Source organism: Pseudonaja textilis, chromosome 9, assembly GCF_049901715.1.
Source record: "Pseudonaja textilis isolate UNSWEBS1 chromosome 9, rPseTex1.2, whole genome shotgun sequence".
NCBI lineage: Eukaryota > Metazoa > Chordata > Lepidosauria > Squamata > Elapidae > Pseudonaja > Pseudonaja textilis.
The window spans coordinates 25,297,097-25,312,868 of NC_141998.1; the positions used below are offsets into that span (position 1 = coordinate 25,297,097).

A 15,772-nucleotide genomic window follows, 5' to 3' on the forward strand; every position below is an offset into this window, starting at 1 on the left:
AACTGTGGAGCCGACCGGCAACAGGGAGCTGTAGCAGAGGAACATGAAAGAGCCACATGCAGCTCCAGAGCCACAGGTGGCCGACCCCTGCTTTAGAGGAAACAAGATTTGTTAATTGAGCTGGCTCACTTTGCCAGAAGAGACACACACACACACAATATCTACCTCCTTCTCCTTCCTTCACAGAGTAACGGGTGCTTTGAAAAGCAACCAAGAAAAACATTCCATTTTATTAATAAGAGAATTTCCTTTTCACAAGTTTTCCACGAGCGCCATCTTCGCAGTTCATTTTTCACTCATTGCCCATTTTAAAAACAGCATTAAAAATATTTAAGAGACTGCCGCTTGCGACCATGCATTTTAAAAAAAAAGCTTACAAAGCAAATAATTTTTTAAAAAGTTTGCGAACACGCGCGCACGAGAGAGAGAGAGAACAAGAGAGCGTGAGTGGGGGGGGGGGCAAGAATTGTGTTTAAGTGCTCCAAAAGGTTGGTTTTTCTCCTGGGGAAGAAAACGCCAGCTGCCCTCCGGCGTTTCAGCGGCCCACTGTCCAAGTCTCTGGCCTGGGTGCAAATCAAAGCTTTATCGACTGGAATTGACCCAGTGGTACCTGTCCACGCGCGGGCAACCGAAGGGCAGGGAGGGGCGGCAGATTTTGTACCCCTTGTAGTGGACATAGTAAGCAGCAGCAGGATTTGGATGGACGCCATCAGGAACAAAGCATCTTCGGTGAGAATACTGGGCCCAGAGGGGTAACGGCTCATTGCACTGAAAGCAGATGGAGACGATGAGGGTGAAGGTTGAGGAGGGTCTTGAGGAAGGTTGCCAGCGTCTTGCAACTCCTCCGCTCAGCTCCTTCCTCTCCCCTTGTTCTGACTGAGCGGCTCTTGATGGGGCTCTGTTTCTGAGAAGCCCCGTCAGTTTTCCCCTCTTCCCTCCCCGCTTTCTCTTTCTCTTGTGCTGAAGCACTCATGACCCTCCCAATCATCCATCCCGTGACTCCATGGGCGCATCGCTCTGGACTTCCAGCCCAGGTGGGACTGGGCCTGCCTGGCACTTCTATATGTTAAGGGGTTCTTTCTTTCTCAATCTCTTGGAACGGAGCTCCCTTGGAGAGAAATGTTGCTTCTTTCTGGGAGGGAGGGAGGGAGGGAGGGAGGGAATAGGAGAGAATAGAGAGAGAAGGAAGGAAGGAAGGAAGGAAGGAAGGAAGGAAGGAAGGAAGGAAGGAAGGAAGGAGAGAAGAAAAGAGAGAAGGAAGGAAGGAAGGAAGGGGAGAATAGAGAGAAAAGGAAGGGAGGAAGGGAGGGGAGATTAGAGAAGGAAGGAAGGAAGGAAGGAAGGAAGGAAGGAAGGAAGGAAGGAAGGAAGGAAAGAGAGAAGGAAGGAAGGAAGGGGAGAATAGAGAGAAAAGGAAGGGAGGAAGGGAGGGGAGGAAGGAAGGAAGGAAGGAAGGAAGGAAGGAAGGAAGGAAGGAAGGAAGGAAGGAAGGGGAGAATACAGAGAAAAGGAAGGGAGGAAGGGAGGGAGGGGAGATTAGAGAAGGAAGGAAGGGAGGAAGGAAGGAAGGAAGGAAGGAAGGAAGGAAGGAAGGAAGGAAGGAAGGAAGGAAGGAAGGAAGGAAGGGAGGGAGGGAGGGAGGGGAGAATAGAGAGAAGAGGACGGGAGGGGGAGATTAGAGAGGGAAGGAAGGAAGGAATAGGAGAATAGAGAGGAAGGAAGGAAGGAAGGAAGGAAGGAAGGAAGGAAGGAAGGAAGGAAGGAAGGAAGGAAGGGAGGAAGGGAGGGGAGAATAGAGAGAAGAGGAAGGGAGGGGAGATTAGAGAGGGAAGGAAGGAAGGAATAGGAGAATAGAGAGGAAGGAAGGAAGGAAGGAAGGAAGGAAGGAAGGAAGGAAGGAAGGAAGGAATAGGACAATAGAGAGAAAAGGAAGGGAGGGCGGGAGAGGATGGGAGAGAAGGAGACAGGTGTATCTCATCCTTGGTAAGCTTGAATGCACTTCAATGGCTAGGGAATTCTGGGAGTTGAAGTCCCCCCATCCTAAAGGGTCCAAGATTGAGAAATCCTGGAGTCCCAGCCACCCGCAGCTTCTTCCTCTCACCTGATAGATGCTGTTGGGATTGCTAACAGTTGGGATGCTTTTGGGTTCCCTAGTGGTGCCATCCTCCTCAGAAGAAGTGCCGGAGTGATAATCGGAGGTGGTGGAGGAGGCCTTCTCCACCGCCTGCCGGATGCCCTGAGAGACGTCGCAGTCATCCTCTTGGCCTGTGAAGTGAGCCACGGTGAACGCTGGGTTTTTCTCGCCGTATCTAAATGGGGGATGGGGTTAGGCAGGGCAGCAAGCCAAGCCCCAAGCAAGGAATAACTCAGTCCTTAGAGCAAGGTTTCCCAAACCTCTTCCTTCATTGCCCCAAAACATTTATTATATTTTTAATTTACTATCTGTTCCTCCCTCTTTCTTTCCCTCCTCCTTCCCTTTTTTCTCCCTTCCTTTCTCTCTTCTCTCTACCCCCCTCCCTTCCCATTTTCCTTCCTTCCTTCCCATCTCTCTGCCACCCATCTGACATATGTGGATCTGGGAAACACACCATAGAACGAAAACACACATTTTGTACGTACTATAAAATAAAAACACACCTACCACAGGCTAAGCCACGCAGCAGGTTTAACAAATTGCAATTGCTTGGTTGGCTCAACACCCTACACCCAACCTGGGCAGAGTCAGCTTAAAGGAGGCCATTGCATCTACTCTTGGGCTGTGCCCATTTGTCAGGCTAATGTTTGCCTTAATGCCTCCTCACACACACCACTGTAGTTGGATTAGCAAACCAGGGCTAACCCAATTCCTGACTTTGCCTGGATGTCAAAACACCAGTCCCAGGGGGCAGAGAAGGAAGTCCCTTCCGGCACGGTAGTCTCACCTGCAACAGACATCAAAGGGGTCAACCCAGATGGTCATCTCTTTGGGCAAACCGAGGCTCTGAAAGTCCACGTCGCTCGCCATGCACGCTTGGTCCAAGAGTGGATCTTTGGCCTGAAAGCAGTTTAGCCTGATGCACCTGAAAAGAGCTAGGCAGATTAAAACACTCTCCCACCAGTGGGAATGGGGGAGGTCATCAAGACATATGTCAACTCATAAAACATTCCTATGCCTGTTTTAGTAGTTGCCATAAAAAAAGGGTGAGGGGAGGAAGGAAATCTGGAAGAGCAATTGAAAGCAAAAGTACATTCCAACTCTTATCTTTAAAAGATTGTAACTAAAATGCCAGAGTTTTTTTCCCCACAAATATATTTAATTGGAGAACCCGAATGATGACCCCCAGCCTGTCCCCCAGTGCTCAGTTGGAGAATCTGATTGATGACACACCCAGGGGGGAAATGGGATCACAGCGGCTGTAAATGACATATGCCAGAACTGGCTTCAATCAAGGCAGTGCCAGTCTGTCGCCTCTAATGAATCTTTTGAAGTTTTTTTAAGGTTGGCTCCAGAATCATGATTTAATTAGGGCGATTGCTGGAATCCTGACAACGTCTTCTTCTAACTGAGAAGGGGAGGCCAAGCAAAGGAGCCAGAGAACTTGTGAAAGGCATCGGGGACAAAGGAGCCCTGAGCAAAGATCCAGACTAACCCATTTCCCATCCACATTCAGACAAGTCAAGATGGCAGCTCAAAGGCTACACTTTGCTCATTTGAACAGCACTTATGGGTTGTGTGAAGACAGCCTATGTTCATTTAGGCATCAACAGAGTAGCAAGCCCAGACAGGGTTATTCCAGGAACCCGGTTACATGCCTTGTGTTAAAACCAAGTTCCTAATCTAGGCAGCAAAACCAGATAGAAATTCAGTTGCTCGGTTTGCCAAGGCTCCAAACCTCACTGTGTGTGTTGGCATATAGCCCCACCATCAGAGGTGGTCTTCAACCAGTTCTGACCAATTCTGGAGAACTGGAAGCAGACATTTTGAGTAGTTCAGAGAACCGGCCAATCCCACCAATCTGACTGGCTCCACCAACCCCATCTCTTCTCTGCCTCCCATTGAGTCCCAGCTGATCAGCTGGGTCTCCATTGGTTGCCCTGCACAGGAGAACAGAGCTGGAAAGCAGGTTACTGGAGTGGGGACAGAATGGGGATCTTACGGTATCCTTCTCCTGCCATGCCCACCAAGTCCACCAAGCCACGCCCACAGAACCGGTAGTAAAAAAATTTGAATCCCACCACATCTCTAGCTATGGTTGCCATCCACCTTCTCACCAAGCCCAGGAAGCAGGTTGGGATGACCCAAGAAACTCGAGTGTTTGATGAGGAGATCTTAGCCATGGGCCCTTCTGCTCCATGCCACACAAATTTAGCCAGGGAACCCAAAAAAAAGGGGGGCAGATTGGGGGATCAGGAAGACCCCAAACCACCTTCTAACCAGGGAAAGTGGAGTCGTGCTGTTGCTGCTACCAGCCCCTCTTCTCACCAGCAAGTACTTATATTGGGTTACCCAATGGATGGGCCTGGTGTTGACTTCAAGCAGCTCTCTTCATATTTTGGGGGAGGGGGAAAAAAACAGGCCGCGATTGGCTGAGAATTTTGCTGGGGTGGGCGGAAGACGCTATCTGGGTCTGTATTCAGGAGGGGTAGGCCCCCCTTTGGCAAGAGAACTAGACCAAGAGGGGCGCCCCCTGGGGGAATGGGGTGTCTCTTACCGGAAGCCTTGTCCTTTTGTGGGATTGTCGAGATACCAGTGGTTTTTATACCTCTCGAAGAGAAGCGTGGTCAGCGTGCAGGCAAACTTGTCCATCTGTTGCTTATTCAGCTTGTTGTGTTTTTTCACCAGGCGGGTGATGAAGAAGACGGCGGCGGCTATTTCATCTTTCATGCTGCCCCTTCTGCAAGAGGAAGCCCCCTGCAGGAACACAACTGGGGTGGGGTGGGGATTGGAGCAGAAGACCTGAGGTCAGCCCTGTTCCTGTAACCAACAGGGCATGTCATGTCTCACCAGGATCTCGGCTGGGTCTGCCAAAGGCTTTGGATGCCCCTGTCTGTGCACTCGTAGCACACATATCAAGCTATAGTTTCCTGATAAAGGAGAATGTTTGGAGGTCCTTGGTGCTCTCCGAGCTAGTTTTCTTGGAGATGTTTTGTTACCCAAACTAGGTAACATCATCAGTGCTAGAAATGGAGTTTGTGGTGAGGAGGAGGAAGAGGAGGAGGAGGAGGAGGAGGAGGAGGAGGACTGTGAGGGCCTTGGTATTCTCTGGGTTTAGTTGTTTTCTTGCAGATATCATATTACTCATCTAGATAACATCCTCAGTGCTAGTACTGATGTTACCTAGTTTGGGTAATGAAACCCCTGCAAGAAAACAAGCTCACAGAGCACCAAGAACCCCTCAAGCTATAGTTTGCTTATTCAGTTGGGAGTTTAAGCCACAATTGACTAGACTCAGAGATCAAGCCATAAATGATGGCTGCAACCATTAAGGAGAAGATCTGAAACAACCTAAGCCAAGTGCAACCTGCCCACACGCCATCTTAGAGTAAAATGCGATACTTCTGGGTTACAAGCATACAAACCAAGAATGAGAGTTATTTTTAAACATAGGAGATATCCAGATCTTCCTGTTATTGTCATTGCTTTGTGCTGGCATGTTCAAAATCTCTCAGCCACATATCTGCCGCAAGCTTTAGATAGTTGGCCTGTTCCCTACTTTGGGTGTTCAAAAGAAGCCAGTATGATTCCCAGCCAGCTGCTCTCCAGATACTATTATTAAAACTTGTTAGCTAGAATAACAACCCCCATCCTCCCCAGCCAATACAAGCATGGGATAGACAGACATAGCATGTAAGATGCTTAGCTACTTGCCCAGGACAATGAAGATTGCAGTACCACCTTCACATTTGGTGTAGACCACTACTCATCCTTGGAACTTGAAGATGGGTGGACTTCAACCCCCAGAATTCCCTAGCCAGCCATCTTCAAGTTGCCACTAGCAGACAAGAGCACTCTCAAATATTCAGTATAGGGAGGCAACCCTCTGCAAACCTGGTTTGTACGTTCTACTAAACCAGCATTAGCTTTAACCATCATTGGTTGAATGTTTGGCAAGATCTGGCTTTTACTCAGGAAGTTAAATTAAGAGTGGGTTAGTGGAAGGAAGTTAAAACATCCTTACACTAATCCACATTACATCTGATACAAAAGAGTCAAATCCCCAGGACAAAACAATATTACACACAGAGACACACCCCTGAGATAATCTAGAATTACCTTCAAGGGGAAAAAAAAATCTTAGCTGAGCTAGTCACAGACTGGCTGAGAATTCAGGGATCCTGGCTGAGAAACAGATAAACCAGCCTTGGCTTTGAGATTATTCTGCAACCATTTCCATGTGTCTTTCTCTCAAACTCTGCCTGTCTTCTCCTTGCCCTTCAACAAACACTCCTTCTGTCAGCCAAATAGCTATCTTGCTCACCTTTGGGGGTTTATATGAGGAGAGGTGGAGCTTTTGCAGGCCTAACAGGTGTGTGCCCTGGAGGTGATTGAGCACCTAAATCATTTAATTTTAGTCTCCAGATTAAATTTCTCTCTTTTCCCCTGCAGCCCTTGGGCTGGGTCTAAAATCAGTGGGATTTCCATCCCTGGAGGGTTCAAACATGCCTGTCTGAAATGGACTAGGCTAGGGGCAGGGGGGGTGGACTAGAAGACCTCCAAGGTCCCTTCCAACTCTGATTCCAGCCCAACTCCTGAGAAAAAGGAGATGAAGAGGCAACTGTACTTTCTGCCCCCCCCCCCCGCCCGCTAAGCCTCTTATATTTAACGGAAGGAAGGGGTCAAAACTGTGTTAAAGAAATGCACATTACAGCAGAGGTTTTTCCATCTGGACAACTTTAAGATGTGTGGACTTCAACTCCCAGAATTCCCTAGCCAGCACAGGGGAAGGGGGTGGATAGCCAGACAGCCCAAATTCAGGAATGAAAATCAAAGGGGGGGGAGGGAGGGAGGGAAGGAAGGAAGGAAGGAAGGAAGGAAGGAAGGAAGGAAGGAAGGAAGGAAGGAAGGAAGGAAATATAAGAGGAAGGAAGGAGAGATGGAAGAAAGAGAGATAATAAGAAGGAGAGATAAGAGGAAGGAAGGAAAGATAAGAGAAAGGAAGGGGAGATGGAAGAAGGAGAGATAAGAAGAAGGAGAGATAAGAGGAAGGAAGGAGATATGGAAGGAAGGAAGGAAGGAAGGAAGGAAGGAAGGAAGGAAGGAAGGAAGGAAGGAAGGAAGGAAGGAAGGAGGGAGGGAGGGAGGGAGGGAGGGAGGGAGGGAGGGAAGGAAGGAAGGAAGGAAGGAAGGAAGGAAGGAAGGAAGGAAGGAAGGAAGGAAGGAAGGAAAAATATAAGAGAAAGGAAGGGGAGATGGAAGAAGGAGAGATAAGAAGAAGGAGAGATAAGAGGAAGGAAGGAGATAAGAGGAAGGAAGGAAAGATAAGAGAAAGGAAGGGGTGATGGAAGAAGGAGAGATAAGAAGAAGGAGAGATAAGAGGAAGGAAGGAGATATGGAATGAAGGAAGGAAGGAAGGAAGGAAGGAAGGAAGGAAGGAAGGAAGGAGGGAGGGAGGGAGGGAGGGAGGGAAGGAAGGAAGGAAGGAAGGAAGGAAATATAAGAGAAAGGAAGGGGAGATGGAAGAAGGAGAGATAAGAAGAAGGAGAGATAAGAGGAAGGAAGGAGATAAGAGGAAGGAAGGAAGGAAGGAAGGAAGGAAGGAAGTCCCAAAGGTGTTTTTTCAACCATGAGCTGGATTACTGAGAATCTCCATAGATGAAGGAAGGAAGGAGAGATAGGAAGGAAAGATAAGGAAGGAAAGATAAGGAAGGAAGGAAGGAAGGAAGGAAGGAAGGAAGGAAGGAAGGAAGGAAGGAAGGAGGGAGGGAGGGAGGGAGGGAAGGAAGGAAGGAAGGAAGGAAGGAAGGAAGGAAGGAAGGAAGGAAGGAAGGAAGGAAGGAAGGAAGGAAGGAAAGAGAAGGAAGGAACTCCACCTTCACCAGATTTTGGATGGAGTACCGATCTCAATCCAAGCATTCCTTAGTGGATTAAATTCTGGGTCTCCCTCTTTTTCAGGACAAGTCCAGACAGGACTGTAAGCAAAGCCACGCATCTGTTCTCTAGCAACAGCAGGCTTGGCTTGGAGCAAACATTGTCCTCCTGAACACTAGAAGATGGTGGATGGGACTTTCTTTGGGCTTTCCTGCACCAGGAGAATGTCTAAGCTAAGGTCCTACCTGGGACTCTCCTTTCCATCGTGTTCACCTTCAGCAACGTGGCACGAAGGTCTCCAGAGAGGGAAGAGTGGGATGGCCCAGAAGAAAACCTTCTTGGGGTTGTGAAGGAAGATGAGAGAAGAGCAGATGGACCTTTTGGGCAGGTAAGTTGGGCAGCAGGAGAAGAGGCCCTTGGGAGGGGCCTGGCACAGCTGAAATCTTTAACATGGTTCAGGTGGCATCTCGGAGGCTTAATAGGTAAGTAAGTGGCTTTTTTCATCTTCTGCGCAGTTCATAGATAGGCAACTTCTAAATATTTTGGGTTTTGTACACTGCCCAAAGTCCCTCTGTGACTTGTCCCTCTTTCAAAAGGGACAACTTTTGATGGTAGCAGTGGAGCATTAATGATAGACCATGTCCATCACTTGACCAATGTTTTATATCTTTGCTAGTCTCCTTTCCCGAGTGATCGATTGTTGGCTCTTAAAATAGCAATTGCCTGGTGTTCAAAACTTGCTTTCTTTTCGATGGTCAACCCTAATGTAACCTGCATTTAGAAATAGTTTCTGTATTTAAACACTCCGTTGTGTGTCGAATTTTAAGACACTTATTCCTGACAAATGCTGGATCTGTCGCAATTTCGTCTTCACCGTTTTCCTGCCTTAGAAACGTTTTATTTAACCTTCCAAGGAATGTATGCAACATTTCAGGGTTAGCAATGCTACTATTCGGAATATATTTACACTCTGATTGGATGGATTATACATCCAGGTGGATACTTATGTTTGTTTGTTTACATTGAGGGAGCCGGCCATCTCACTTGTGTGACAAGGCTTACCTGGCTGTGATGTGTTTGCACTTGGATATTCTATAAAACTGCACCGAATTGGTCAACCCAGAGGTCTTCAAACTTGACAGCTTTAAGACTTGTGGACTTCAACTCCCAAAATTCCTCCTCTAGTCATGTTAGCTCAGGAACTCTGGGAGTTGTAGTCCACAAGTCTTAAAGCTGTCGAGCTTGAAGACCCTTGGGTCAACCGAATTCATTCTACCTCAGTGTTTCTCAACCTCTGTCACTTTAAGATGTGTGGACTTTGACTCCCAGAATTCCCACAGGCAGCATGCTTTAAGACAGAGGGACTTTCAGTTCCCAGAATCCCATAGCCAGTTAATGAGGAATTCTGGGAGTTGAAGTCCACACATCTTAAAATGGCGGAGGCTGAGAAATGCTATTCTAACCTCATCTCCTTTCGCGAAATCTCTCCCTGGTACTTCGCCTCACGCAGTGTGAAATATACATGAACAAGACTCTAGGAATGAAGGGAGACTTGCATTTGGTGCCTTCAGCTCTTTGGGGTTGAAAAAAAAAAGATAAGATTATAAATGCAATTCCATCCATCAGCCTGAATTCCCCAGGTTCAATGTTAAACCCTTGGCTTTCAGCACTGCCAAACCATCATTCCTCATTTAATGATATTCTAGACAGTAGCCTAAGTGGAGAGATATGGTCAACCTGCCCTGGCATCATATCTTTACTCTGCTAATACTAGTCCTTGACTTACAAACACAACTGGGGATCAGACATTTTATTCTTAAGCAAGCCACACCCAATTTTGCAACCTTTTTTTTTTGCCAGAGCTGTTAACCAAATCACACTTGTTCAGTGAATCACATGGTCATTAAGTGAATCCAGCATTCCCTCCACCACCACCACCACCCCCCCATGGGCTACTGGTTGAAAGCCAGATGGGAAAGTCGCAAATGGCGATTCACACAACCCTGGGATGCTCCAACCGTGGTGAACGCTTGCTGATCGCCAAGGGCTTGTATTGTGTTCACGTGGCCATAGGGATTCTGCAACTGTTGTAAGTGAGAGGACTGGCCAGGAGTCACTTTGCTGAGGGCTGTTTTTCAACCCGTCAGTAAACGAATGGTGGTAAGATGCAAAGCTACCTGTAATAACGTCAGGTTGATTTCAAGTCTTCTTCCTGCTCCTGGTGTGTTTGAGAAGTCCATGGAAACGTTGCATCATTGAGTTGCCGCAGGGAGAAGTCAACCTGCCCCCTTTTTCATGAGGGCTGAACTGGGCTTGGTTTGTAAGCCACACCTGACCATCCATGGTTACAGAGTGCACACAAATCCTAGGATTGGGGCTTTGGGGGCCCAGCTCAAAGACCAGAGATGCAACCGTTGAGTTCGGTTGGATCTGTGGTAATCTCAAGTCTTTCTCTTAACCAGGTTTAGAATCCATGGCTGAAGTGATCAAGAATGCTGGTTTAGAGATCCGTCCTAGAAGCCCTTCTGAAAAGTTCTGGAATATCTCTGCCGCTTTCAGAAGCCAAGAGGATTGCAAAGATTATCCATTTGGGAAGAAAATGGAAAAGCACTCCTGATTTATTTTTATTTTATTCCTTCCCTGCTCAGGTTTTGAAACCGAGCCCATCTGTCACATGTAATTACCCAGGTGGCTGTTACCACCAGCATTACATGAAGGTAAGCTGCTTATGGGCAAATTCTCAAACTTCCTTTTATGGTCTTGTTCCAGAAGCTTTGAAGGAGTCGCCTCAATCTGTAAACCAGAAGTGTACAAGGAACGCACAGGTTGTTTTTCTGAGCTCTGTTCTAAAATGTCAGTGTTCTTTTCTGTGGCTTCAGAAGCATTTGACTAAGGATTGAAACGAAGGTGGGGGCTGGCACAGGAGATGGTGAAGGACTTGGGATCCTGAATTCCCCAGGATGAGAGGCCCAAGGTGGGCTTGGAGAATGGACACCCCTGTCCCTGAGCCCTTCCCGTTCCTGCTTGGAAGATCAACCAAGTTTAAATTTTGGGGTGAAGTTTAGCTGGATGAAAATGACTGAGCAATTGCAGATTAGTTTAATCTCATTGTCTAGTTTGATGAAAAGAAGGACTAGGGTGACGTGATAGCAGTGTTCCTATATCTCAGGAGTTCCCCCAAAGTAGAGGGAGTCAAGCTATTCTCCAAAGCACCTGAAGGCAGGAAAAGAAGCGACGGGTGGAAACTAATCTAGGAGAGAAGCGATTAGAAATTCTTCTTAGAACTAAGGAGGAATTTTCATGACAGTTTAATCAGTGGAACAACTTGCCTCCAGAAGTTGTGAATGCTCCAACACTGGAGGTTTTAAAGAAGATATTGGACAATCATTTGTCCAAAATGGTATAGGGTTTCCTGTCTAAGCAAGGGGTTGGACTAGAAGACCTCCAAGGTACCTTCCAACCTTATTCTATTCTAATCTAATCAGTAACTGCCAACTTGGAGGAAGGATGTGCTAACTGCAGATTTGGGATGCAACAGATCGTTTAACTCTCTGTAGAAAAATACTGTAATTTTTACAGGTGGAGTTGCTTCCTCCTTCCTTAAGTCTATACTTAGTCCCTGGCACTGTTCATTTACAGAGGACAAAATATAAGAAGAAGCAGATTAATTCAAGGACCCCACCAGACTGGGGTTAAACTGGACTTGGGTTTCGGGGGGGGTCTCAGGAATGGTAGAGCCTTAGAGAGTGGTTTTATGTATCATGCTTAGCAAAACTAGCAAGCATGAGCCGTGGGTATTTCGTATTAAACCTACATATTTATAATGACTATTGCAGAACTGAGTAAAGAGTTGGGGTATTCAGGCATCTCCCACTTCTTAGACTCACGAGGCAGGGCCTGCAGACTTTCGGGTCTATTTTGGGCAATCATGAGGTCTGGAAACTTCAAAATAGGAAGAACAAAGAGTTTCAGGGGGCCAGGTTCTTGTTGCAAGATGCTGTGGTCCAGGAACGGGACATTTTTACAATCCTGAATTGCAAAGGAACCACTGCTGAACCCCTGGTATGTGTGTCTGTGTGTTTTGTTCTGTTTTCCAGGTTGGCTCCTCCAGATCATGACGTTTGGTTTGTAGGCAGTGTAGTTAGCTGATTGTGATCTCCCCAACAATCACTAGCTTCACTGTCAACAAAACAATCTGCAGAATTCGTCAATCTCCAAGAAGCTTCCCAGAAGCCAGTTGCCAGCCGGAACCCAAGGAATTGCGCTTTTTATTCAGATCTCCTGGTCCATGTTGGAGATTTACCGATTCAACAGCGAGAAACACAACCAGTCATAAGGAAATGGTGGGGCATAGAAGTAGTGGAGACATGCCCAACTTCTACATAGCTTGGTGGTGATCATGCCGTGAGGACGGTTGGGCAAATTTCAGGGTTCTCTTGTGGCAGACTTTCTGGTAGGGTTGGTGGGATGTTCTAGTTGGCATTCAAGACCTATACAGGAAAGCTGGCATGAAGAGCAGATGTTGCCTTCAAGATCCTACCGGAAATGAAGAACAGGTCCCAAGCCAACGAGATCTTCCAAAAGCCCATGGGTGGGTCTTCTTCCTTCTTCCCTGATGGGGAATTGGGTGATGGCCCTGCTAATGGTACCAGATGGTGAAGTTCAGAAAACAAGATCTGGAGGAGCTTGGCTTAGTCTCTTCTCCTTTAGGCATTGGACTGCAATTTTGTCCTGGTAGCATGAAATGGGTATCTTAAGACAAAAAAAATCCAGATTTAATCCGTTTGGAAACCACCGAATGATCTCTTAAAGACAAAGAAGGGAGAGAGAAGTTAGGCAATATCAGCCTTGTCACCAGGCAGTGTAGTTAGCTGATTGACCAAGGTAACAGTCGCTAACAACACAGCCAAGTGAAGAGGTGGCCCCTCCCTGCAGTTTTGCAATTTGCTCGATGGACTAGTCAACGTCTACAGGTTGAAGAGTTAGAAGCCACCCTGTGTAGGAGAGACCACTGTAAAGGAGTGTTCTTCAACCACAGCGGCTTTATGGAGGGTGGACTTCGGCATAGCTGGCTGGAGAATTCTGGGAATTGAAGTCCACCCACCTTCAAGTCTCTAAATTTGAGAAACATTGTACAAATGAAGATCCGCTTATCCCATCTTGATGTTATCCAAAGCAAGGGCCTCCTCCAACCTTGGCAACTTTAAGACTTGTGGGTTTCAATTCCAAGAGTTCCTCGTGGACTTCAACTCCCAGAATTCCTTGTTGTCTCCCAGAGTTCCTTGTGGACTCCAACTCCCAGAGTTCCTCAGCCAGCAAAGCTGGCTGAGAAACTCTGGGAGTTGAAGTCCACAAGTCTTAAAGTTACCAAGATTGGAGACCCTTGCTCCAAAGTTTTTGAGGCCGCTCTTCTCAACACTGCCTAACCAACTTAACTACTGGAGGGCCTCGGGTTACGGAAAGCTGGAGAGGAAAGGTTTGAGGGATACATTCCTAAGAGTAAGTTTCATCTCAGTCCTCAACTTAATAGGAATTCACTTTCTGATTTATTAACTTTTCATTCATTGAGACTGCCAGATAGGGGAGTAATTAAATTTCTTGTTGATCAATGTGGGTCGTTTACCAGCAATGCTGCGGCTTGACAAGAGTGCTGACAGCCCATAATATTTGGCTGAAGGTCAGTTCCTAGAGGGGCTTGATAAGAACCCAAAAGACAGGAGACTAATGAAAAAAAAATGATGAATTCTGCTTTCTTTCACAGTCAGCCTGCAAAGCAGCAAAAATTAAGGCTACGCGAATGGGAAGAACAAAGGATTTTTTTAAAAAAATGTTTTGGAAAAGGGGGTTTTGTTGAAAAGTTTTGGGATGTTCCCTTCAACATCTCCGTCTATTGTTCATTTGAGATATCTTCCTAATAAAGGCCAACATTAAAAGTATTTCGTGACTTCCTTTCTAAGAAACCATTGTCACCTTGTTTCCCAGAACTTGTGTGTCAACACTCCAACAAATCCACTCCATTCAAATCGTAAGTCTCTAGCCGCATCTCTCAGAGTTAAAAAAAAAAAATGATTTATTAGGAGTGTCCATGTCGGCATTAGCTGGGTGCAGCAGACCCTAAAATACATCCTTCATTTCCTGCTTGACCCTGGTCTTCCCCCCACCCCCGGATGTATATTCTCCAACGGGACACATCCATAGCCAAGAGACATCAATCATGTTCTCCAGTAATATTCTTGTGCTCAGACAACTTTGGGCTGCCAGGGCGATTATCTAGGCACTTAAGGAATGCACTGTTTTTCCCCCACTCCCTTTTTCTGGCCGCTAAAAAGACCAAAGGCGTATCTTTTTAGTTCAGGGGTCTCCAACCTTGGCAACTTTAAGCCTGGTGGACTTCAACACAGCAAAGATGGCTGGGGAATTCTGGGAGTTGATGTCCGCCAGGCTTAAAGTTGCCAAGGTTGGAGACCCCTGTTTTAGTTGACATTGTGAGGATAGGTAAAAGGGGAACGATGTTTTTCAGACTCCTCAAATTATGACTGCTCCCTTAGCGACCATTTGAAGATAAGAGGGACCCCCCCCCCCAAAAAAGGAACCTGCGATCCGTGTTTGAGATTATGAAGGCCACCCCTCCCCCCAACCCACAGTTGCACGGTTCCATTTTGGGTTATCAGCAACCAGCCCGTATTTACGGCCGCTTGGAGCATCTCAAAGCCATGTGACTGCAATTTATGATGTGTTTGGTCAAAACTGATGGTTTCTGGCCCCAAAAAGGCCCAATGGCAGACAGTGTGTTCGCTTCGGACTGCCGTGTTCACTTAACCATGGCCGTGAAAAAAAAAAAATATTGTAAAATTAGGCAGGATCCTGTTATGAGCTACAAAATAACTGCCAGAACTTGCAACCGTAATTCCGGGTTCGATTGCCGTTTTAAGTGGAGGACTACTCCTTATGGACCCATGTTCCCAATGGGGCATTCTCTTGTTATTGCTTCTGCTTGGATGGCGGAGGGAGGAGTTTCTGGGATTCGGCATAGATCAAGGGCCTTCAAACTTGGCAAGTTTAAGACTTGTGGACTTCAACTCCCAGAATTCCTCAGCTAACATGACTGGAGGAGGAATTCTGGGAGTTGTTGAAGTCCACCAGTCTGAAGGCTGTCAAGTTTGAAGACCCCTGATCTAGAGTATATATCTGTAGTATATATCTATATATCAAAATATATATTAATATATGTACATAGCTACCTAGCTAGCTACCACTAGCTATTTATATATATCTACATAAAAGATATAGATCAAGGGCCTTCAAACTTGGCAAGTTTAAGACTTGTGGACTTCAACTCCCAGAATTCCTCAACTAACATGACTGGAGGAGGAATTCTGGGAGTTGTTGAAGTTCACCAGGCTTAAAGCTGTCAAAAAGAAAAAACCTGTTTGAGGACCCCTGGCCTAGATCTTCACATAACAATTTTTTTGCTCTCTGAGGAACAGGCAGCCATGATCCAATTTTTCTGGACTCAGAAGAGTTTACCGGAGTTTAAGGTGAAGTGCAACTCAGTCCATGGCAGGGTTTTTTAAAAAGCACACACTGAAAATACAAAAGAGGACATGAGCATTCAGCATTTCCATTAATAGGAAGCATAAGCACATCCGTTTTTATGAAGCAGATACGGGGATCATATCGTTTTCCAAACTGGCTTCTGCAGGATTTGAACAGTTCGTAAAGACTTCAATGGCTTCTGTAGGATTTGTGGGGCCAGGGGGGCTG

The 15,772-nt window shown here is 46.6% G+C and overlaps 1 protein-coding gene across 1 annotated transcript; it reads right to left on the reverse strand.

Moving 5' to 3' along the window:
- Window positions 1–349: 349 nt before the first annotated feature.
- Window positions 350–4,902, reverse strand: BTG4 (BTG anti-proliferation factor 4). The gene is made up of 4 exons (XM_026709158.2): window positions 4,692–4,902; window positions 2,922–3,059; window positions 2,102–2,309; window positions 350–768 (listed from the first exon to the last, which is right to left on the reverse strand). Exons 1-4 carry the CDS (start codon window positions 4,862–4,864, stop codon window positions 583–585), a joined length of 705 nt encoding a protein of 234 aa, XP_026564943.1. The 5' UTR covers window positions 4,865–4,902; the 3' UTR covers window positions 350–582.
- Between the last annotated feature and the right edge of the window lie 10,870 nt (window positions 4,903–15,772).

What these genes read in the sequence shown, in the direction of transcription:
- BTG4 (XM_026709158.2), bottom strand. Translation starts at nt 4,864, where the DNA reads ATGAAAGATGAAATAGCCGCCGCCGTCTTCTTCATCACCCGCCTGGTG. An exon ending in ACAAAAGGACAAGGCTTCCG is followed by an intron (nt 3,060 to 4,691) that starts GTAAGAGACACC and finishes AGCTCTTTTCAG; the next exon opens with GTGCATCAGGCTAAACTGCT. An exon ending in ATCCCAACAGCATCTATCAG is followed by an intron (nt 769 to 2,101) that starts GTGAGAGGAAGA and finishes ATCTGCTTTCAG; the next exon opens with TGCAATGAGCCGTTACCCCT.